The sequence below is a fragment of the Lolium perenne genome, chromosome 3 (assembly GCF_019359855.2).
Source record: "Lolium perenne isolate Kyuss_39 chromosome 3, Kyuss_2.0, whole genome shotgun sequence".
Taxonomy (NCBI): Eukaryota; Viridiplantae; Streptophyta; class Magnoliopsida; order Poales; family Poaceae; genus Lolium; species Lolium perenne.
In genome coordinates, this window is record NC_067246.2 from 100,756,456 (window position 1) to 100,780,210 (window position 23,755).

The 23,755-nt window shown below is 46.8% G+C and overlaps 2 protein-coding genes across 2 annotated transcripts; both read right to left on the minus strand.

Annotated features, from left to right (window-relative positions):
• Nucleotides 1-1,996: 1,996 nt before the first annotated feature.
• LOC139838459 (hydroxyphenylpyruvate reductase-like) lies at nucleotides 1,997-3,053 on the minus strand. The gene is made up of 2 exons (XM_071828059.1): nucleotides 2,926-3,053; nucleotides 1,997-2,667 (listed from the first exon to the last, which is right to left on the minus strand). The coding sequence occupies exons 1-2, from the start codon at nucleotides 3,013-3,015 to the stop codon at nucleotides 2,149-2,151; spliced, it is 609 nt and encodes a 202-aa protein (XP_071684160.1). The 5' UTR covers nucleotides 3,016-3,053; the 3' UTR covers nucleotides 1,997-2,148.
• LOC127341996 (glyoxylate/hydroxypyruvate/pyruvate reductase 2KGR-like) lies at nucleotides 2,471-5,816 on the minus strand. The gene is made up of 3 exons (XM_051367938.2): nucleotides 5,268-5,816; nucleotides 2,926-3,553; nucleotides 2,471-2,667 (listed from the first exon to the last, which is right to left on the minus strand). The coding sequence occupies exons 1-2, from the start codon at nucleotides 5,706-5,708 to the stop codon at nucleotides 3,035-3,037; spliced, it is 960 nt and encodes a 319-aa protein (XP_051223898.1). The 5' UTR covers nucleotides 5,709-5,816; the 3' UTR covers nucleotides 2,471-2,667; nucleotides 2,926-3,034.
• Nucleotides 5,817-23,755: the final 17,939 nt, after the last annotated feature.

Sequence of the window (23,755 nt, forward strand, 5' to 3'; positions counted from 1 at the left end):
TCCTAACAAAAAATCAAGAGCACTTGTGGTCTTTAGAAGTGTCGACAACCGTGAGATTTTCTTCAACACCATCGATGACAAAGATGGTAGTGCACTTAATTGGTTTCGTAGTGAGATATACAAGTTACCATAAGGTAGGCTCCAACTTCTTGTATAGTCTATTTGTTTTGTATTCACATATTGCATTGGTATGTGGTCTGCCTGATACCTTTAACTAAATTAATTAGTTAGGTATAGATGGTGGCATTGCTTACTTGTTACTAGTACAATTTTGGTGTCGCTATGTTCTTGCTGAAAATGATAGTGGCATTTCCGTGTTGCTATGTCCTTGCTAAAAATGATATCCATGCAAAATCATTTTGGGCTTATTCCTGTGCTTTTTTGTTGTTTGATTACTAATCAAAATAACAACTCCTCTCACCTCATTATTCTACATTTATTCCTAGATACAATGTCGATTTCTTGGTTCTGAATGTTATTCATATTCTGCATTTAGCTCAAGTGTTTTGCACAACATTTGTCTAGATCTAAAGAAAACTCTGGAGGGTACAATTGTTTTATTCTTTAGGACATTGTAACATGAGCCTTTACATTATTTTTTACGAGCTGGCGCGTCCCTAGATGTGTGGAGTGCATCTAATCAATTATGTGTGGTTTTCTTGGCGTGTGATGATTTGTATGAAGCACACACGTTGTTTAATTTTAATGCTGATCTGATGAAGATAATGGTGTCCTTTGGCGTGGTTCAGAATTTGCGAATCTTTTTCTTTTCTTCAAATGAGATATTATCTTGAGTCATGTTTCTGGCACAATACGAAAGAACAGTTAAGAGTAAATTTGGCCGATACCATTTTGAAAAATAAACAAAATTTTCTCGAGTTTAATGATAGTTCATCTACATCAAGTTGACGACATTCTAGATGTCCAAACCAAACTTGTTCCATTGCCATGTGGTGTGCATGTTTCAGTTTTCGGAAGGCATCAATCGCTCTTGTCTATTGTGGCACCTGAGATGTGTGCTCGCTTGTGACGTTGGTCTAAGGACTTCTTGTGTTTGTTCAAGAAAGTCTTGGTGGTGTCCAGTTGGTTTTTTTTTTACCATGTTTCTAGTTGCATGTATGTTGGTAATGTGGTGCAAATCTGAGTTTGTTGGTTGATTGATGCAACCTGTTCAAGTTTGTAATGTCGTGGTTGCTCGTAAGTCAAAACGTTGGAATGTTCAGTGATGGAAACTATGACATCATGAGTTCCGAAATCATGAGTTCCTTTTACAGGAGTCTCACTTTATTAGTCTTAGCAAAAATGCACGAGTTCCTTTTACAGGAGTCTTGCTGAACCTCGGTTATCCTCTAGTTAAGACTTCGACGTGGCTGCCGTGTGGCCTGTGACATAAAAAATGGATCTTTGCATGTTTGTTTGAAGTTTGACCTGTTGATTGCCATTGCCCTTGTACACCAATCCTTGCCAATTGCCAACCAAACCAAATGACAGTTTTTGAAGTGGGGTTTAGATATTATAGGGGATGTGGTCATGTGGGGATTAGAGGGGATAGAGTGAAGGTAGGGGCTATACCCAATCTCTATGGAGATTATCCCACTAATTCTCTCAAAAACTCCACTAGCAAAACGAGTCCTAAAGAGTGTAATGCTTTTAAGATCCCATTTTTTGATTATGATTAGTCTAAACTAAAGAAGCAAGCCTAATGAACAATTCCATTGGAAGGAATGTTCTAGAAGGCCCCTTTTCTACTTTCTCCATATTTAACAAAAAAAAAATGGAGAACGGTCTCCTCGATGTTCGATGATATACTGCAAATCTTGGTGCAGTGTGTGCCATCTCAAGGGTCAAGCACTACTTTTTCTTTGGAGATGGCGGTCTCAAGTAGGATCTGGGAAAAGTCCGGAGCTAGGCCTAATGCTGAGCAACCGTGTCCGTGTGCATAGCAACAATTCTTCAGATCACAAGATACCTAGTGGCCCGTTGACGATGCCCGAACTTGAGACAGTCCCAAAAATGAGAAACTTTATTAATTAACAGGTTTCACAGACTGTTTTCCGACAACAACATATCTCAAACAAACGAGAACACGCGACGGAGTCTTGTAAACATACACTGATATACAACGAACTGAGCCTACCACGCTCACAATCACACAACAGGAGTCAGCAGCGGCTTCTTCAGGACATGCGCCTCCAGGTTACCGAGTACCAGGTCCGCCATCGCTTGACGAGTCTCGTGTGTCCCGCTCCCCACGTGCGGCACCAGGACGACGTTGTCAAGGTTAAAGAGCGCTTCCGGGACATTGGGCTCATCCTCAAACACGTCAAGGCCTGCCCCGCCGAGGCGCCCCTCGACGAGCGCAGAGACGAGCTCAGGCTCATCGACATGAGGGCCACGCCCGATGTTTATGAGCACGCCCTTGGGACCCAGCGCATCGATCACCTCACGGTTGACAATGTGGCGGGTCTGCTCATTCAGTGGGCAAGCCACCACGAGGACATCGCTGTTTGCTGCCAATTCAACCACACTAGGGTAATAGGTGTAATTGGGGTATTCTTTCTTTGTTCTCTGGTAGTAGTTGACTGGGCAATCAAAGGCCTCCACCCTTGTGGCAACAGCAAGCCCTATCCTGCCCAGCCCAATGATGCCCACTCTTTTGCCACTGAACTGCAAAAGTATAGAGACAATATCTATGAGAAACTAAGCAAAAAATGTTCTTTTATGTCAGAACATGGAACCATGTTACAGGAAGATAAGAAAGAAAGCGTCCAAAACGAAATGGCAACACTGCATACTTCAACCACACAAAAAAGTAGCAATCACTGACTTCGACAGATTCTGTAAATATGTAACTGTAAACTTCTTGAACTGATTACTCTTATTTATTATGGTTGATTGCATAACAACCATAGCATGATGTCTTACAGAAAGAATAACATGCCGAGATGGTGCTCCGTTCATAAACCAGACTAGCAAACTCAGAGTTTGGAGTACAGAATGTGGATGCCAACACATCTGCGAGTACCAGCAGCAATCAGATGACTGGAGTGAGTAAGGGCTTGTTCAAAGCATGTGCCTCCAAATTCTGTAGAACTAGATCAGCCATTGCCTTGCATGTTTCTTCTGTATCACTTCCTACATGGGGGACCAACACGACATTATCTAAACCAAGAAGCTGCTCTGGAGGAAAGGGCTCATGTTCAAACACATCAAGGCCTGCTGCTCCCAAGCGTTTCTCAAGAAGAGCAGACACAAGCTCAGGTTCATCCACGTGTGCTCCACGGCCAATGTTTATTAGTACACCCTCTGGTCCTAATGCATGGATGACTTCACGACTAACAATGTGATGGGTTTCTGCATTAAGCGAACATGCCACAATAAGCACGTCACAATTGGCTGCCAGGTCAACAACATTTGTAAAGAACCTGTAGTTTGGAAATGGCTTCTGTGATCTTGAATGATAACTGATCGAGCAATCAAATGCCTCAGCTCTTTTTGCTACAGCTAAACCTATCCTGCCAAGCCCAAGAATAGCAACTCTTTTTCCACTGAACTGCAGAAAAATAATGAGAGTCGATTATTTTTTGTCTTCGGGAAAACCAAATCTAATCCTAGGATCACATGCAAGATGCACCCCAGCCTCTCAACTACTTCATGCTTTTATGCGAGTCATTAAGCTAATACCTCATCACTATAATCAGTAGCAGATCAATCTTGCTAAATGCATTCTGTCCTTGAGATGGGTGCACCTGAACATTTCATTTCATTTTCAAAATGCAGGTGCTACCACCGGTCTCTGCACCAACTGATGCACGCAGCCAAAGATGCAACTTAATATTTTGCATCATCAAGGGGATTGCACTCTTATGGCAAATGTCCTCAATTATTTTATGGGAGCAGGAAAAGCCTCAGCGACAGAAGCATAGCGCATCATACAATTCACAAAATACTGCCTAGTGTTTGGTTGCTACAAAGCACAATCAGTTGCTTAGCCATAAAGATAGACAGACAGCATGACGAAATGTGTTGCAGTCAGAATTCAATTTATACTACTATAGGAAGAAATGGTTATGGAGGAACACACCATGATTTCGATGGTTTGCTCATCATCCATCATTCTTAGTATAAGCAATGTGGATGGGCCATCGGTCCAGTGGCTGGAGCGCAGTGGCGCTTTCCTTCCTGAGCACATTCGAGACCAGGTGGACGCGATTTATTTCATGGGTTTCGCCGCAAAGCCCGACATCCTTCTCCTAAATCGACAGCCAAAGGGGCTTCTCCCCCTACTGGTCTCGGTTTTTTAGTGCTAGCAAGATTCCAAGTTACAGCACAATGCGGAGCTAAGCAACAACAAACAATCTTCAGAGCCCTGTGAATATATCCAAAAAATAACCAATGAATCCCTAACCTAGCAAGAGGTTGTTATCATAGGAGAGAAAGTAGGAAGACCGCTAAAAAAATCCCTACTCCTGCAGCACTATAATTATGTGATCCTCTAGACCTTATATTTCAGTTTTCGCACGCAAGCATATAGCTCGAATCAGCCATGAAGAATTTTCCGGGTAGGTAGTCTAAATTTTAGTCAACCAGGTTGCATGTACTGTTGAAACAAATCCATGAGGGTTGGGTTGTGTCTTAAAGAGTTAAGAGACTGCTATAGATCACAACCTAAGCTTGTGAAATATAGGTCAAACAGGTTGCATTGCACTGTCAAACAAATCCATGAGGGCTGGGTTGTTTCTTAAGAGACTACTATAGATCACAACCAAAGCTTGTGGAGATGCCTTCCAGCAACCAGTGCTACATCAGTTATATGGTTCACACGGTATATAATAAGGACTCAATTGTACTAGATAGCAACCAAATTTCAGGAAGATAACCATGATGCGCCAAAAGAGCTGACACGGCCTCACAGGTCCAATGAAGTTTCAACTATTTCTCCTTTGCACCTCTCCTAGATTTTGCTCTCCAGTTGCATTTCATATTTTCCTTTCATGTAGTCATTTTCTCTGAAGTGCCCACTGCTCTGTTGTGTAACTAATCCCCAATCAAGTTAGTGTAGCAGAGCATTTCGTGTTCACTGAACCGAAGTAGGCACCCAGGTGTACAAAAACTGCAATTGGCCTAGGTCAAGGATTCCAAAGAGTACACAGTACCATGCAGAAAAGTTTGTGGTAGTCAACTAATTAAGCAAGAGCGATATTCAGCACTAGCCAAGCCACTAGGTTGCTGAACTGAAGAGTGGTATGAACGGAAACAAAACAAACCCGAGTGGTCAGTGTGTAGTCGCCCTTGGCCTTCCACAACCCGGCGCGCACGTATCGGTCGGCCTGCGGGATCTTCCTGAGCGCGGCGATGGCGAGGCCGACGGCGAGGTCGGCGACGTCGTCGGTGAGGACGTCGGGGGTGTTGGTGACGCGGATCCCCCGCTCGCGGCACTCGGCGAGGTCCACGTGGTTGATTCCGACGGAAAAGGACGAGACGATCTCGAGGGACGGCAGGGCGTCCAGGAGCGCAGCGTCGACCTTGTGGCCGTGATATCCCACGACGGCGCGGATAGTGGACCCGTGGGCGCGGAAGAGGGAGTCGGGCGGGGAGTGCTCCCAGAGGCGGAGGAGGCTGAAGCGGCGGTCGAGCTCCTGCTCCAGGTAGGCGTTCACGGGGTACATCAGCAGCACGCTGACGTCGCTGAGGGAGTCCATCGCCATCGCCGGCGCTATCACTGAGGGCGGCGGGCGGCGGCCGGCGGGTGGGGTTGTGGTGGGGGAGGCGTTTTTTTTTTTAACATCTCTAGTGGCGTAGCCAAAGGACCCCGAATTTGGCACAGTGTTTGTTCGTGCCGCGTTTGGAGGATATCGCTGCATTTTTATTTTAATAGAGATGAGAAACATTACACAAACTAATATATAGTTTGGTTTTAAATAAACTAATACATAGTTAAAATATTGTAAAATGAGAAAACCTAACTAGTGTTGGTCTCGTAGATTTCACATGTTCGCTGCTAAGAAAGAACACCCTCGGACACTTTGAGACACTCAAGCTGGAAAATTCAGCTGGCAATGATAGCTCTGTTATTCATATGCAGGGAGAACATACAGAAATCTTTGTGACCATTTCTATTTTCGTGTCCTCGGTTTCTTAGTTGTGCTCAGTTTTCCCCAGCTACTTAGTTTTTCCTCAGTTTTCCCCAAGACCTTGTCTGAAACCATCACAGGTGCTGTAACGCCGGTTGCCCGACGGTTGACCGTTATCTTCTGATAAGTGGGGCCACGTAGAGCCCGCAAAGACACGTCAGACCATCCATCTTTGTTTGACCGTAAGCATCGGTGTATCCCTGACCAAAACGTGCACGAGTGGGGCTTCGGTATATCGAATGACAAGTGGGCCATGGCGCTGATACAAGGGGAAATACACGGGTAGGAATAGATTTTTAAACGGAGCTCTACAGCGATGGCACGGAGGAGGTGGCCTGCGGGGTGCCGAGATGAGATCGACGTCCACAAAGAACTGCATGAGGCGAGACCAGACGCATTAGATAGATATGAACTAGACGCGTTTAACCATGCAAATAAGAGAAGAAATGGTCGACGACATCGACGACTACCTCAAAACTTTGATTGACCGTGTCCGACACGAACACGAGCAATGTAGAGAAAACTAGTGTCTCTCCTTTCTGGCGTGTATAGATGGGTGCTAGAAGAGTGTGGTGGCGAAGGGAAAGACCTCGCGGTGGTCTGTGGCGTCCAGCATAGCGGGGCGGCGTGGCCGTGCCCACAGCGGCGTGCATGCATGTTCGGCATTGGCATCAGCATGTACGTTCGGCATTGGCCTCGGCGGTATCTCTAGTGTGTCAGTGATCGAATAAGGGGACGGGATTGACGGTGCATCCCGACGGTGACCTAGCAGTGGCGGCGAGCATAGTCGTTCTGACCATGCCGATATCGGCATCGGCATCGTTTGGAGGCTGTGGTGCTCGAATCAAGGTGGGATTTGTTTCTTGTACGCCAAAAGTGATTTGAAACAAGTTTCGTGTTGAAGGTTAGGTAACGTAAGTTTGTAACTAAGCCCAAAATTATACTAGCGCCATGGTGAGGTTCTTTTGGATAGAGCTATACGGTTGGGCAAACTTTTTTGACACTTTTTAGATAGGGTTTCTTGTTGTTACACGTATGGCATCATGTATGGCAAATTTGGGGTCATTTGGAGATGTCCGAAAAAATCACTTTACTTAAACGCATGCCGTTTCGTCTCACTGAAACCAGCTTTTCTAACAAGGTGATTTTTTCTACATTCTCTAAATGACCTCAAATTTCATACAGCTGATCTTCTATACATAGATAGATAGATTGTTTCGTTTTTACATTTTTCGAACTTTTATTTCCCTTTATAATACCCAATTGATTTTCAGGTCAAAACCTCGAAAAACAGCATCATGTATGGCATTATTTTCGCCCTAAATTTCAAATTTTGTGAAACTTTCCCTATTAGATATTCCTTGTTGTTATAGATATGGCATCATGTATGCCAAATTTGGTTAGGTCTCACTGAAACCAGCTTTTGTAACAAGTTAGGTTTTTTCGACCTTCTCAAAAGGGATTTTTTTCTACCTTCTCTAAATGACCTCAAAAATCATATAGACGATCTTCTATACAAAGATAGGTAGATTTTTTGCGTGAGAAGTAATGGATACAACAAATCGGTGATGGTTTATCATTTTTTTCGTGAAAATTAATGGCTACAACAAATCGGTGATGGTTTATCATTTTTTGCGTGAAAATTAATGGCTACAACAAATTGGTGATGTTTTATCATTTTTTGCGTGAAAAGTAATGCCTAAAAGAGTTTATAATTTTTAGCGCGTGAAAATGAATACAGAAAACCGCCCTTTAGCATACTTAGAGAGTGGAAGGTAACCGCCGACAGAGAGAGAGAGGGGTTATCCTGCCTGTTAGATCATACGATCAACGGTCGGCGGGCACGATCCGCGTGACATGGGCTAGACCAATCAGGGCAATGTTGCACGTCTGCGAGAATTTGTGGAGGGAGAGGGCAAAACTGAGTAGTATCAAGAAACCAAGGGCACCTGTTTAATAAACAGACTAAGGGATTCAAATATGAGATTTAAAAAATGGAAAATGCGTGTTTTGTACAATGAAACCCATCTTGGCCTACCTCAAACTATTTGCAATACAAATATACATGAGTTTGAGAATTGTGGCCTCATTTAGACAAAGTATGTTTTGGGGAAAGCTGTTTTGGGAAGGGCTTATTGTGGAAAACCATGCACCTTCATAGCTAGTAGGTGATTTGAGAAGGCCTTTGAGAAGTGGCAATTTGTGGTAAAACTTGATTTATCTATGACTTATCTATGTTTTGAGAACTGGCAATTTGTGGTAAAGACTCCATGAGTATGTGCCACTATTTTTCGGAATTTTTTGCACATTAAATGACTCATTTAACTAGCTAATCCCATTTGTTGACTGTCTATTGACCAGCCACTTGAGGGTAAAACTGAGCATATTGCACTAGCCAGTATTAGCACTCAAGGGAAAAACTGAGCACAGAAAAAATGCTAGTATATGACTCGAGGTTATACCTGAGTATATCTAAATTTTCAGGGTTAGACTCGAGGACGCGTGTTGCGGTGCAGAAATGGAAGACGTGCAATTGTTGACGCGTAGACGCGGGTCGCGGTGCAGAAGTCGAAGACGTGCAATCGTGGACGCGTGTCGCATTGCAGAAGTCCAAGACGTGCAGACGTGCAGCGGTGGACGCGTAGGACGCGGGTCGCATTAACCATCCCTCGCCTTTATAGACGCCTCCTCCCACTATCTCTGTCACTCTCACTCGCCCACGCAACGCCGCCTCTCTCACGTCCCATCATCTTCTCCAAAGCAAAAAAACCCTCTCCCTCTCCCTCTCCTCTGCCGGCGAGATGGACAAGGAGAATGCCAATCCCATCATCCACGGCGCCGTCGGCTCCAAGCGCGACGCCTCCCTCTTCGACGCCGTCCCCTCAACGGCTGTCGCCGCCGCCGGTGCATCGGAGGCTGCTGCCGCCGGTGGCGGTCAGATCCCGCCGGGATTTGACCCCTATGAGCCGGTGCCGTACGTCCCGCCCCTGAACCCCTACGACACCTTCCTGGAGGACCCATGGAACGAGGTAACTACGGTTTGCTTCCTTTTTTGTTCCCCATTCCTTTTTGAACCCTATTTTTGCTGGTGTAGATGGATCTGTAGATGGGTGAGTATTGGGCTAATATTTGCGTCGATTTTATTCCATTTTGTTTTGATCACTTCTTGATTTCGTTTAAGATTTGGGGTTCAGCCGTTCGGTTAATTTATGCAAGTAATAATTGGATCTCAATCAGTTAATTTATGCAAGTAATCATGGGATCTCAATCAGTTATTTTATGCACTAATCAAAAGATATCAACCGTTTAATTTTGCAAATAATCTGGAATGTGTTCAAGTTCAGATCTGGAATCTGTTTCTTTGCCTATGATGAATCGTTGGGCACAAATTTTTACAGGGAGGGTTCAGCGAACCATTGCTATGTACAAAGGTGTTTGATACGTCTCAAACGTATCTATAATTTCTTATGTTCCATGCTAGTTTTATGACAATACTCACATGTTTTATACACACTTTACATCATTTATACGTATTTTCTGGCACTAACCTATTAACGAGATGCCGAAGCGCTAGTTCCTGTTTTGTGCTGTTTTTGGTTTCAGAAATCCTACACAGGAAATATTCTCGGAATTGGACGAAACGAACGCCCAGGGTCTGATATGGGGTGGCCCGATCTTCTCAGTAAGCAACAGCGGTGATGATGATCACGGGGTGATAACAGCGGAGAAACACGATGATGAAGTGGATGATAACTTGTATGACGCAACGAGATCTCTCGATTGGTCCCTGTCGCCAATGCAACAGCTCTCAACCCTGCAAGATATTCGCAACTCCACACACTTGCGCACGTAGCCGCCGACCACGAAGCGGTAAGTTGCAACCGTCTAATTCCCAATGGAACAGCAGATCACACAAGACTTTTTCAGGATCTACACAATATCAAGCAATATGGCGTAGGAATTCAATAGTTTTGCTAGGGCAATCAACTAAGAACTAGGGTTTATCTTAAACGTGGTCTGAAGCAGCTAGGGGGGCATCCTGGGCACTTATATAGGCGTCCGGGACGACTTCTGGTCGAAAATATACAAGAATAACCGACCCAGAATAGATCTGGTCGAGACAGACTCGGACGAATCCGGTCTGGAATCCGGTCAACCGGGCCAGGGACCGGATCGGCCGGTCTGGCGTCCGGTCAACCGGGCGGCAACCGGAAACTTCGCAACTTTCCGGTTTTTGCCCGGTACGATGCATCTCATCCGGTTGGCGACCGGTCAACCGGGCCAGGGACCGGGCTGGCCGGTCTAACCGGGTGCTGGACCGGCCTGGACGTTGTCTTCTCCTCTCGCGCATGCCTCCCGCTCCTCCCTCGCGCGACCATGAGATATCTTCATGTCCAGCTCCATGTCCAGCTTCACGTCCATCTTGACGTCCGTCTTCATGTCCAGCTGCTCCTCTACTCCTCGTGCTACGCTCGTCTCCTCTTGATACCTGATGATACATAAGTAATAGGACTTAGGCAGTATAAAGTTCTCATCAATAAAAGTACCGTTTAGAAACAAGTTCACCTGTTGTTTAAGTAGCTTCGCACGAGCCCTTGTAATTGGTCCAATCCGAACTTCATTGGACTTGAGCTTCACAGCAGGTTCATCTTCATTTATCAATGACGGAGGTAGTGGTGTAGTAGGGATGTCCTCATCATCTCCCCCCCCCTTCAAAAGGCATCGAACTCGACGCTCCAAGGTCTTCTCCGTCATATGGTGTCAAATCAGCAACATTGAAAGAATTACTGACACCAAACTCATCAACTGGAAGATCTATCGAGTATGCATAATCATTGATCTTGGCAAGCACTTTGTAAGGACCAGCACCACGAGGCTTCAACTTGGACTTCCGCAGCTTCGGAAACCTATCCTTGCGAAAATGTACCCAGACCATATCACCAGGCTTGAACAACATCTCTTTGCGCTTCTGTTGCCTGCCAAAACCCACCGGCGAGCAGTGGTTAAGCAACACGAAGAGCCGGGAGACTCCCAAGACTGCTAAGTGGGCCCTGGTGCCTCGCGTCGTCCCGCAAAGTTCCAGCACACGTCCTGGCGGTTGCAAGGGCGTGCCACCTGACCTATACCTGATCAGGAAGGTGTTGGATTGCTTCGATTAGTCTCCTGCATGGTAGACACGTAAACATTAAATATGAGCCCGATCAGCTCTCAGGTTGCCCTGTGGATCGGCTCAAAGAGCCGATCGCCCCATGGTTCACGTTGGATTTACGATGACATGGGGATCCTGCTTGATCAAAACAAAGCTAAACCAATCTACGACAGTTTAGGGTTTTCACCGCATAATCGGAACATCCTACGCGTAGTTGGGCCTAGCAGATACGAAAGATGATGGAAACTATTCCTGAAAGAGGCCTAAAAACCAACATTAAGTCAATTCCCGGAACATCCCTTGTAGGAACGGTAAAACAACACCTCACGCACTACCGGATCATCCAACCCCAGCATAAGGCCTAATCATGCAGATATTAAACTAATCCTTGAAGAACAAGGAACAACTATAACGGATCGGATCTACTAAGTAACGAACAAGCAAGGTGCTGCCCTTACACCTAGATAGGTGTAAGGGCAGCTAGATATCGAGGGACGGCATTGCTAAGCAAATATGCATAAGAAAAGCATCAATGCAAGCCCCAAAACATCTATGATAAGTAGTGCTACTCGCCATCAACAACGCTTCAGCACGAGTAACACAAGGTAACGAATAAATGTATACTGCCTAGATCGCAAGATGCGATCTACGCAGCATGATGCTTACCCGGAAGAAACCCTCGAAATAAGGGGTGGCGATGCGCCTGGTTTGTGTTTGTTGTGAACGTGATTGTCCTCCTTTATCAATAACCCTAGGTACATATTTATAGTCCAAGGGACTTTCTAATTCGGAAATAAACTAACCCGTGTACGGGCTAGACTCTATCTTTTAATTCTAACCGACACGATCTAATAATATACAGATACACGGGCAATCTAGCCCAAACTTCTTGTACAAGGCCGGTTCGAGAGTATCTTTCATGTATATCTTCTAAGCCCATCTCAATTACGGCCCATCTCCTGATTCGGCCAAAATCTGGTGATAACACATGCCCCCTGGTTTTGGCAATGATAATTTCAAAACCACTCTGTTTTTCTTCGTCGGGTCATGTCGTGGCAGAGCAGAACCGTCACAGTATCCTTCATCATGACGCCTTGCCTTCTCAACTTCTCTGCACGATTTGACAGCTCTTTGGCACCACTTCCTCGGAAACTGCTGCAACATTAACTCCACTATATCCCCCTTTACTTAACCACATCGAGTAGTTCGCTTCTTCATCCTCTTGCTCCATACTAGCCATCAAAAAGCCCTCCTCCACCATGGACTCATCCTCCTCCTCCACTGCATCGGCTCTTTCCTTCCAATCTTCCTCTTCAGACGAGCCGATGCCAGGGCCCGACCAATGGGATGAGCCGGAGTGGGACTTCGACTATGTGCCAGATGGCCCACCCGAGGCCCTCGTCGGGTCAGATGGCGACCTGCCCCTGACCGATGGGGAGGACGACCTCCAGTTCCTCATCGAAGGGGAGCTGGAGAGCGAGAGCGAGGATGACCTCCACTCCTGGGCGAACTCCACCTCCTCCGACGAGGAGGAGGAGGAAGAAGAAGAAGAGGAGGAAGAGGGGGAAAAGGAGGAAGAGGAGGAGGATGACTCCTCTTCTTCTGCTGGGTATCCGTCGGCGAAGCGCTTCCGCGCTTGGGCGGACAGCGAAGACGATGATGATGACGAGGAGGAAGAGGTCTCGGCCGAGGGCTGGGTCAGCAGCGACGAGGAATTCTCCGGAAGCAGCGCCGACGGCAGCTACGATGCCGACGACGAGGCCAGCGAGGATTAGTAGTGTAGGATTAGTAGTTCCTGAGCAATCGGCTCTTCTTTTGTTCTTCCTCTCTTGAGCAATCGGCTCCTCATTGTAAAAAACCCCTCTTATTAATGAAGAAGTGCTTCCAGTTAATTTTGCCGATAATCAAAGTCAAACAATCCCCAAAAGAGCCGATGGCATCGCATCGGCCTCTACCATAAAACACGAGTAAGGCCAACCTAATTGCCCCTCCAAACGGTAACCTGCGACCTCCGTCTGAGAAAGCAAACTCAGATCCCCAAAATCGCCGCCCAAGCAGCTCCACGAATCTCAGATCTCACCCGCGCCATCCCAACTCCGCAGCGCATCAAATGGCGGAATCATCCAACGCCAACGCCATGGTCTCCGGTCTGAAGGTAATCCTTAACCGCCTCTTCGCCATTCGAAACAATGTTAGGATTAAACAGCAAACACCTGAATTAATGTCCTATTCCGTTATTAATTTTAGGTTTCAGACATCCTGCTGCCGCATCCTTCTGAAGGTTGGGTGGCATGGTACAGTAGAGTGTCTAAAACCCATTATGCCACCTGGGAAACGATAGGGATAGCCGATGCTTTGTCATTATCATTGTCCCCTCTTGAAAAGAATGAGAACATTCTGAAAACCATCGGCTACTTTTGGTCTGATGCACTGAATTGCTTCATGTTCGGCCATGGCCCCATGACACCAACTCTGCTAGACGTGGCCATGATCACAGGCCTGGACATCGCATCCTCAAGCCCCTCTGCTTTTAAGTTGCCAAAGGTCCCTTTCACCCTTTCCTCTAAAACAGAGTGTACAAGCTGGGGTGCCTACCTCAGGCGTTATATGAAAACCAAAGGCCCTGTGACAGAGAAAGAGCACACGGCCTTCTTGAACTTCTGGCTGGAGCACTTCATATTCTGTGGTCCTTCACTCGCCCCAACCAAGAATTACCTTTCCCTGGCCTATGAACTCGCCAAAGGCACTCAACTTGGCCTTGGCAAACTGTTCCTTGGAGAGGTCTATCGATCTCTTCAACTGATGTCCACAAGCTGTTCTCCCAAAGATGCTTAAAACAGAGGCCCCCGGTGGTTTATCTCGAGTTATGGGCTCAGCTGTACTTTCAGAACCAGATCCCAAACTTCCCACCTTTGGCCACCTGCACCTTCCCAGATGCTAATGGGAAGGAGATCCGATGCACTAGCTATGGCCAAGCTCTGTATAGCCTCCCAGGCAGCAGGCTGACCCCTAAGGAAGCAGCAGAGTGGTTCAAGATTTTCTTCCAAGGCTTGGGCAACCCCCTGTTCTTCCCTTATACTGAATCGGAGAACTTTGAGAATCCAGTCTCCTTCCGGTTAGACAGTTTTGCCGATGATGCTAGCACCCGGCACTTGTACTCTATCATGATCCGTCCTTGCTTTCTCCCAGTTGGCATGAGTACTTCTAACAGGATCATCAAGCCTGGTTATGAGTCTTACCAACCGGTGGTAGTAGCCTACAGCTTGGTCTCGGGCAAGTGCCCCCACACTTCTTTCTCCACCACCTGACGCCAGCGTAGCTGAACCGCTCGACATCCTTATCGGCCAAAGGTGCTATACCTTCTTTGACGCTCTGGCCATTCCAATTCCTCACAACCTCTGTTTCACCACCACTACCGATGGTTTCGAGACTTGGTGGTCCATGTGGAAGACCCACGCCTTCAGAAGAGCTCTAGGACCGTTGCTGAAGGAACTTGATGCCGAATATGACATTCCTGCACACCAGGTACCATTACATATAAATTTCTTGCAATGGCTCATGATGATTGTCTAAAACCTGGTTCTATCTCTTGGCAGCAACAAGATGGCCCAGAGCCCGCGCAAGCCGATGGCTCCCCCTTCAAATTCCTTCCACCAGCCCCGGTGGTTCTCTTCTGCCAGAGCTCCCCACCCCTGAAGAAGGTCATAATGCAGAGCCAGCCGATTTCGCCGCAATCGGCTCCCAAGAGTAAAGCATCCTCGGGGCCAGTTGCCCCCCGAGCCTCAACCCAGGCGAGGAAGGCAGTGAGGAAAGTAGCTGCCAGAAAGACCCTGAAGCGCAAAGCTCCTGTCCAAGAAAGCCTGCATGTAAGCTGACTCGTGCCTTGACCACATTTATCTGTCCTCCCAGTCTTTTGTAACATGCTTGTACTTCTTTTTACAGACTTCCACCAAAGAGAACTCCAGCGGGGAGGCACAGTCCAGCCAAAGGGACTCGAACCCGGGCAACTCCGGGAGATCCACCACACAGAGTCAGACGGACTCGCCAGTGTCGGCTTCTAGGAAAAGGTCGACTCCCGAGCCTGTTGCTCCTCAAGCTATGATCAAAACAGGGTCACGCGTGAAGCGTCAATGCGTTAAAAGGGCTCGCAAAGACCCACGAGTTTCCTCGCCAAGCCAGGAGGTTTCAAATGTAATTACTTCACCAGTTCATATTTCACGCCGTCCCATTCCTACTTGGATCGGCTCACCATTTATTTTGCAGACTAATGAGACCTCTAGCGGGGACGTTGAAGAGGTACTGATGCCATCCGCCACGCTAGACCTAGCCACCTCGACGAGCGTGCCTGACCAAGTGGCTAACCTAGCCAAGTCCACAGAAAAGCCGATTATCACAACATCGGCGGCTCCTCCCACTTTGGGAAAGCTACACTCCACTCCCTTGGCTCTACCCTTTCCTTTGTTGTATACTAATACTGTTCTTGTTCGTCTGTCAGGGTTGTGATCTTTCAAGCTTGCTGACGTTCGATCCTGAATCCATCGAACCAGCTACTTCCAAGGCAGGTGAAGAGCCAAGTCCTAGCACGGTCCATGGTCCACTCCAGCGTCTCAAGGCTTTGCTCTCCTCCTCAGTTGAGACCCTGGTTGAAAACCCCGAGGCAGTCAAAGGCATCCTTGAAGACATCCAGCCTCATCTCCCGGTGACACTGCAGGTGAAGCTTTGGCCAGCTGTGACTCTGTCGGTCTTCAGGTCAAGGGTGCAGTCGGCTCGTCAAAGAATTACCCTTCGTCACGCCCAGCTTCCGTTGAGAGCCGATATTGCAGATAAGTGTCAACGGCTCAACGAGAAAAAGGCTGCTTTAGACGCCAAAACTGACACTTCTGCCAATAGTGCCGAACTCAAGACCCTGCGTAAGGAACTGGAGAACCTTGAAGAGAGGGTCAGGGTGACCAAGCAGCTTATCCAAGACAAGGAAACCCTCATTGCCTGCTCTCAAGAGGAAGCAAAAGGCCTCACAGCCGATCTGAAGACCGATCTGGCTGAAATTCGTGCCCTGAGCAGTCAGCTGGTGACGGGCAAAGACGAGGACGACGAAGCTGAGATCGCCGAGGTGGATCGTATCCGTGCTGACGCCCTCCATGCCCTTGAGGCATTCCTCCAGTAGAGCCTCTCCATGTACCTTGATAACTGCTCAATTGAGCTTGTACCTCTGCTTATAACAGTTTTATTCTAGAGTCGATGTCTGTACATCGGCTGTGCTTAAAAAAATTTATATTTTTTTACAGCCGATTTATTTATGCATCGGCCCCCGTATTCCAATGTCCATCATCCTCGAGGAATATATCTTGAGCTGCTGGCCATTGACAGCCACTTCGTACTTCGTAGCCTTGTATCTTATCCGTTTAAGTGCCCCCCGAGCCGATTTTTTCAAAGGGATTGAAGATATCGGCTCTTCAGTCATCCTCTCTTAGATCAATGCTGAACATAGGCAAAAATGCATGTCAAGGATAATTTTGGCCGATTGCTAGAATCGGCCTCCTTTTTCATTGCAATGCTCAATGAGGGTTTACAACTTCTTGGTTTTCTACTATGGCTACGTGACATGCTCGAGATGAGATTCGTGCTTTGTATTTTTTGGGGCCGATCGCAGGGATCGGCCTTGCCACGTACGTCTACTGATTTGGACCTTGCTACTCTATCAGGCCGGTGGATAAGACCAGCCTCACCCCGTTTTTTGAAGCTTCGATGCGCTCACAGCCGTCCAAACTGATTCCAGAGAGCGGCTCTTGGTCGTCTGCATCCCAAATATTCATGGCAGCTAGTGAGATCTCGATTGAGTCATCTGCCTGAACGACCTCCACTTCATCTCCATCCCACTGTATGATGCATTGGTGCATTGTGGATGGGATGCAACAGTTAGCGTGAATCCAATCCCTTCCTAGCAGGACCGCGTAATTGTTTTTGCTATCGACGATGAAGAACGAGGTAGGTATGGTTTTTCGGCCTACGGTCAGATCTACATTCAGAACACCTTTTGCTTCTGATGCCTGGCCGTTGAAATCGCTTAATGTGACGTTGGTCTTGATCAGATCGTCATTCGAGCGTCCCAATCGTCGTAGCATGGAATACGGCATTATGTTGACTGCCGCTCCCGTGTCAACCAACATCTTGCTGACAGGCTGCCCATCGATATAACCTTTTAGGTATAGAGCTTTCAAGTGCCTGTAGCTCCTCTCTCGTGGCTTCTCAAAGATCACTGGCCGTGGACCGCAGTCGAATTGAGCCACCGATACTTCCTCGTCGTTTGGAGCACAAAACTCTGACGGGAGTATGAACACCATGTTTGTATCAGCCGATGCCTCTGCATTGGCTTTTGTCTGTTTAGGGCGCCACACTTTCTTTGGCAGGCGCATCTCTGTCTCCAACGTTTGCTGAATTTTTCACGGCCAGATCGGGCCGTGCCTTCCTCAACGTGTATAGGTACTGTGCTTCGGCTTCCTCCAGGTTTCGTAGCCGCTGCACCCTACGCTTCTGAAAATGGCTGAGTCCATCAGGGCACCACCTTGGCCGGTGGTACCTATCTTCTTCTTCATCTGACTCCTCAAAGTCTTCATCTTGGGATGACTCAGTTCGTTTACTCTGAGGTGGGAGAGGCCCTAGACGCTTGAACACTGAAACTTCATTTGTTCCCTTCCTCTGCTGTCTACATTTCGGGCAGTTCTCGATTGTAGGTAATCGGCTCATTCCTGAGTCCCAGCAGTGTTTAAAGAAAGGACAGTTCCAATGCCTATCCATGTCTTCTTGCTCTCTTGACTTCCCTCTAGCGTGACGCTCGTACCCTTCATCGTCTCTATCATATCGACGATACCTCCTGTCATCTGCATCAGACCGACGATATCTTTCGTCATCCACGTCGTAGCGCCGACGTCGGTCATACTGCTGCTCATATTTGTTAAGGAGATGCGCGGAGAGTGGTCGTTGATACCGCACGCTTCTCACTTCTTCTTCTGTCAGGTACCGTCTGTTATCATGTTGGGGCCGGTCGCGTGGATCGGCCTCCTCTTTCTCCTTGCCACGGGAGTGACTGCTTTCTGCTTTATCCTTGCCATGGCGGTTACCAAGCCCTGCCATGTTGACATCAAAAGAGAAACCTGGCTCGCATCTTAGGGAGTGACTGAGATCCACCATGTTGACGCCAGGAAATGGATGTGTGTCTACTTTCATGGCAAATTGTCCGAAGATTAATCGTCCTGACTCTATCGCCATTTGAATCTGTGCGCGCAACACTTTGCAGTCGTTGGTGGCGTGGGTGAACGTGTGATGCCATTTGCAGTATGGCCTACCGTTCATCTCTTGTGACGTAGGAATTTTGTGGCCTTCGGGTAACTTCAGCTGTTTCTCCTTCAGCAGCAAATCAAAAATCTGCTCAGTTTTGCTTAAATCAAATCAAACCCTTTTGGAGGCCCTGGTTGTTTCACCCATTTGCAGGACACGGGAACTGCCGTCCGAGTCCATTCAGCCACGGTGACTTCCTGATCTTCCGCAGGGTCTTCATCCTCTTCAGCATCAACCAGGCCTATCGTGCGCTTGAACTTGTCTTGGTACAATTCTGGGTGGCGCTGCTCATACAATGTCAGTTTCTGGACCATGTGCGCCAACGAATTGTACTCCAATTGAAACGTCAGATCCTTGAGTGGCGCTGCGAGGCCTGCCACGGCCAGCTCAACTGCTTCTTTCTCAGATAAATGAACCGAATAACATCGGTTCTTGACAGTTCTGAAACGTTGAATGTACTCAGACACCGTTTCTCCTCGCCTTTGCCGAACCTGCGTCAGATCGGCAATGCCAGCTTCGGTAGCTTCTGAATGATATTGTATGTGAAACTACTCTTCCAGCTGCTTCCATGTCCGAACTGAATCTGGGGGTAACGAGGTGTACCACCCAAAGGCTGGGCCCGTGAGAGATTGGGCAAAAAACCTCACACGTAGCGGTTCTGATGCTGAAACCATGCCCAGCTGTGCCAGGTATCGGCTCACGTGCTCGATGGAGCTAGACCCTTCTGATCCACTGAATTTTGTGAAGTCAGGGAGCCGATATTTAGGCGGCAGTGGGATCAGGTCATACTCGTTGGGGTACGGCTTGGAATAGCCGATTGTTCTCTTCTTCGGCAGGATGCCGAACTGATCTCTCAAGATTGCGCTGATCTGATCCACGGTAGGAGCTGTAGGGGTTGAGCTTTCATGACTCGTGGCAGTGGCATATTTAGTTAGCCACGCTTGTTTCTCAGCATCTGCTCCAGAACTCCCCGCTGCTCCAGCAATCCCTCCTGCCGTAACAATCGCTCCTGCTCCGGCAATTCCTCCTGCTGAAGTCTGGATCGTGTGCGTCCAGTTGTTGCAGTCCGGCACGTATGTGCACACGTATCCATGTGGAATCTCCTTGGGTGGCTCATACAAGAATTGGTAGTCGCCAGGATCACCTCCAGCCTTGTAGACAACGTATGCCGGTGAACCTTGTTGCTGTGGAGCTGCCATCGCGAATGGCAGTGGTGGCCTAGTGTGGAATGGTATCTCTCCCTGGTGAGTCCCTAGAGCAGGTCCTGACGGAGAATATTGATGTTTCATGATTTCTTGCACCACACGAAGCGCAACCCGCTCAAGAGTATTCACCAGGCTCTCAGAATGCCGATGTAGAGAATGAGCCACATCATAGTTAATTTCCTGGCGCAGGGCTCTGGTACGTTCCTCCAAAGGGAGAGACAGATCTAATCCCTCGAACGCGCCTTCGGGTGTGAATCCTTTGAACCTGATGCCGTGCGAACGGGTCTTCTCAAAAGAGCCGATGAGATCGGCTTCAAAGATGGCCTTCAGCTCATCGTATTTCTTCTTATGCTCTGCAGGTAGATCCTCGTACTTGATCAGTTCGTCCGACATCTTGGCTGCCGATGTTGACGTGGTTGTTGCAGAAAGTGTCCCACCGGGCGTGCCAGAATGTGTTGCCTGCCAAAACCCACCGGCGAGCAGTGGTTAAGCAACACGAAGAGCCGGGAGACTCCCAAGACTGCTAAGTGGGCCCTGGTGCCTCGCGTCGTCCCGCAAAGTCCCAGCACACGACCTGGCGGTTGCAAGGGCGTGCCACCTGACCTATACCTGATCAGGAAGGTGTTGGATTGCTTCGATTAGTCTCCTGCATGGTAGACACGTAAACATTAAATACAAGCCCGATCGGCTCTCAGGTTGCCCTGTGGATCGGCTCAAAGAGCCGATCGCCCCATGGTTCACGTTGGATTTACGATGACATGGGGATCCTGCTTGATCAAAACAAAGCTAAACCAATCTACGACAGTTTAAGGTTTTCACCGCATAATCGGAACATCCTACGCGTAGTTGGGCCTAGCAGATACGAAAGATGATGGAAACTATTCCTGAAAGAGGCCTAAAAACCAACATTAAGTCAATTCCCGGAACATCCCTTGTAGGAACGGTAAAACAACACCTCACGCACTACCGGATCATCCAACCCCAGCATAAGGCCTAATCATGCATATATTAAACTAATCCTTGAAGAACAAGGAACAACTATAACGGATCGGATCTACTAAGTAACGAACAAGCAAGGTGCTGCCCTTACACCTAGATAGGTGTAAGGGCAGCTAGATATCGAGGGACGGCATTGCTAAGCAAATATGCATAAGAAAAGCATCAATGCAAGCCCCAAAACATCTATGATAAGTAGTGCTACTCGCCATCAACAACGCTTCAGCACGAGTAACACAAGGTAACGAAGAAACCCTCGAAATAAGGGGTGGCGATGCGCCTGGTTTGTGTTTGTTGTGAACGTGATTGTCCTCCTTTCTCAATAACCCTAGGTACATATTTATAGTCCAAGGGACTTTCTAATTCGGAAATAAACTAACCCATGTACGGGCTAGACTCTATCTTTTAATTCTAACCGACACGATCTAATAATATACAGATACACGGGCAATCTAGCCCAAACTTCTTGTACAAGGCCGGTTCGAGAGTATCTTTCATGTATATCTTCTAAGCCCATCTCAATTACGGCCCATCTCCTGATTCGGCCAAAATCTGGTGATAACGGCTTCTTGTTCATCCTTGCAGCATTGCTCTTGCCTTTCTTCTCTATCAACTCTTTAGTCTTCACATGGATCTTACGCACAAAATCTGCCCTTTTGGATGCCTCCATATTAACTCTCTCATGTATAGGCAAAGGCAACAAGTCAAGTGGAGTAATGGGTTTGAAACCATACACCACCTCAAAAGGACACAGCTCCGTGGTAGAATGTACCGCCCTGTTGTAAGCAAACTCGACATGCGGCAAACACTCTTCCCACTCCTTCAGGTTCTTCTTGATCATGGATCTCAACAGTTGTGACAAGGTTCGATTCACCACCTCAGTTTGACCATCAGTTTGGGGATGACAAGTAGTACTGAACAGTAGCTTTGTCCCCAGCTTTCCTCAAAGTGTCTTCCAGAAGTAGCTCATGAACTTCACATCACGATCAGAAACAATAGTCTTCGGGACTCCATGTAGTCGAACAATCTCCCTGAAAAACAGGTTAGCAATGTGCGACGCATCGTCGCTTTTGTGGCAGGCAATAAAAGTGTGACATTTTAGAAAATCTGTCCACTACCACAAATATAGAATCATGGCCTCTTTTAGTACGCGGCAAACCCAACACAAAATCCATACTAATATCTTCCCAAGGTGTAGTAGGTGCCGGTAACGGAGTATACAAACCGTGAGGCTTCAACTTGGACTTAGACTTGTTGCAAGTAATGCACCTCTTCACATACCTGTCCACATCCCGCCTCATCTTTGGCCAATAAAAATGATCAGCGAGCATGAGTAGCGTCTTCTCACGCCCAAAATGACCCATCAAACCTCCAGCATGTGATTCCTGCAATAAGAGCAAACACACAGACGATTCTGGAACACATAGTTTGTTAGCTCGAAACAAGAACCCATCATGTATGTGATATTTATCCCATGCTTTACCAAGAGCACATAAGCGATATGGTTCAGCAAAATCATGATCCGTAGCATACAAATCACATAGCATCTCTAATCCATGAATTTTAACATCAAGTTGAGTTAATAGCATATTCTTCCTAGATAGAGCATCAACAACAATATTATCTTTTCCTTTCTTATGCTTAATAATATATGGAAAAGACTCAATGAACTCAACCCACTTAGCAAGACGCCTATGCAAAGTAGATTGGGCTTTCAGATATTTCAAAGCTTCATGATCAGAATGTATGATAAATTCTTTTGGCCACAAATAATGTTGCCAAACCTCAAGAACTCTAATTAAAGCATACAATTCTTTATCATAGATTGGATAGTTCAACTTAGCACCAGAAAGTTTCTCAGAAAAATATGCAATTGGGCGACCCTCTTGCATCAACACACCACCAATTCCAATACCACTAGCATCACATTCAATCTCAAATTGTTTATTGAAATCAGGAAGTGCAAGCAACGGTGCAGAAGTTAACAATCGTTTCAGTTCATCAAAAGCATGATCTTGGGCAACGCCCCACTCAAAGACAACACCCTTTTTAGTCAATTCATTCAAAGGTGCAGCAATAGTAGAAAAATTGGGCACAAAACGGCGATAAAACCCAGCTAGACCATGAAAACTTCTAACTTGACTCACATTCATAGGAGTAGGCCAATTTTGAATAGCTTCAATTTTAGATACATCTACTTCTACTCCATGCTTAGAGACAACATAACCCAGAAATATGACCTTATCTTTGCAAAATGTGCACTTCTCAAGATTACCATAGAGTTCACTATCACGCAACACTTGCAAAACATGTCGAATATGTATAATATGATCAGATTCATTGCGGCTGTAGATTAATATATCATCAAAATACACAACCACAAACTTGCCAATAAAATCACGCAAAACATGGTTCATCAGTCTCATGAAAGTGCTAGGTGCATTAGTTAAACCAAAAGGCATTACTAACCACTCATATAAACCAAATTTTGTTTTAAAGGCGGTTTTCCACTCATCCCCTTCTTTCATCCTAATTTGATGATAACCACTACGCAAATCAATTTTAGTGAAAATAGTAGCACCACTCAATTCATCTAGCATATCCTCTAAACGGGGAATAGGATGACGATATCGAATAGTAATGTTGTTTATCGCTCTACAATCTACGCACATACGCCATGTACCATCTTTCTTAGGAACAAGAATAACAGGAACAACACAAGGACTAAGGCTTATGCGAATATAACCTTTGTCGAGTAGCGCTTGTACTTGCTTCTGTATCTCCTTCGTCTCTTCGGGGTTCGTTCTATATGGTGCCCGATTGGGTAGCGAAACTCCGGGAATCAAGTCGATTTGATGCTCAATACCTCGCAATGGTGGAAGTCCTGCGGGTACCTCGTTCGGAAACACGTCGCCAAATTCCTGCAAAACATTAGA

Bases quoted from the DNA above. Each gene is read 5' to 3' on its own strand.
- LOC139838459 (XM_071828059.1), bottom strand. From the start codon at position 3,015: ATGTGTTGGCATCCACATTCTGTACTCCAAACTCTGAGTTTGCTAGTC. The intron at 2,668-2,925 runs GTAAGACATCAT...ATACTTTTGCAG, and splicing joins CTCGGCATGTTATTCTTTCT to TTCAGTGGCAAAAGAGTGGG.
- LOC127341996 (XM_051367938.2), bottom strand. From the start codon at position 5,708: ATGGCGATGGACTCCCTCAGCGACGTCAGCGTGCTGCTGATGTACCCC. The intron at 3,554-5,267 runs GTTTGTTTTGTT...ATTTTTCTGCAG, and splicing joins ACTACACACTGACCACTCGG to TTCAGTGGAAAAAGAGTTGC.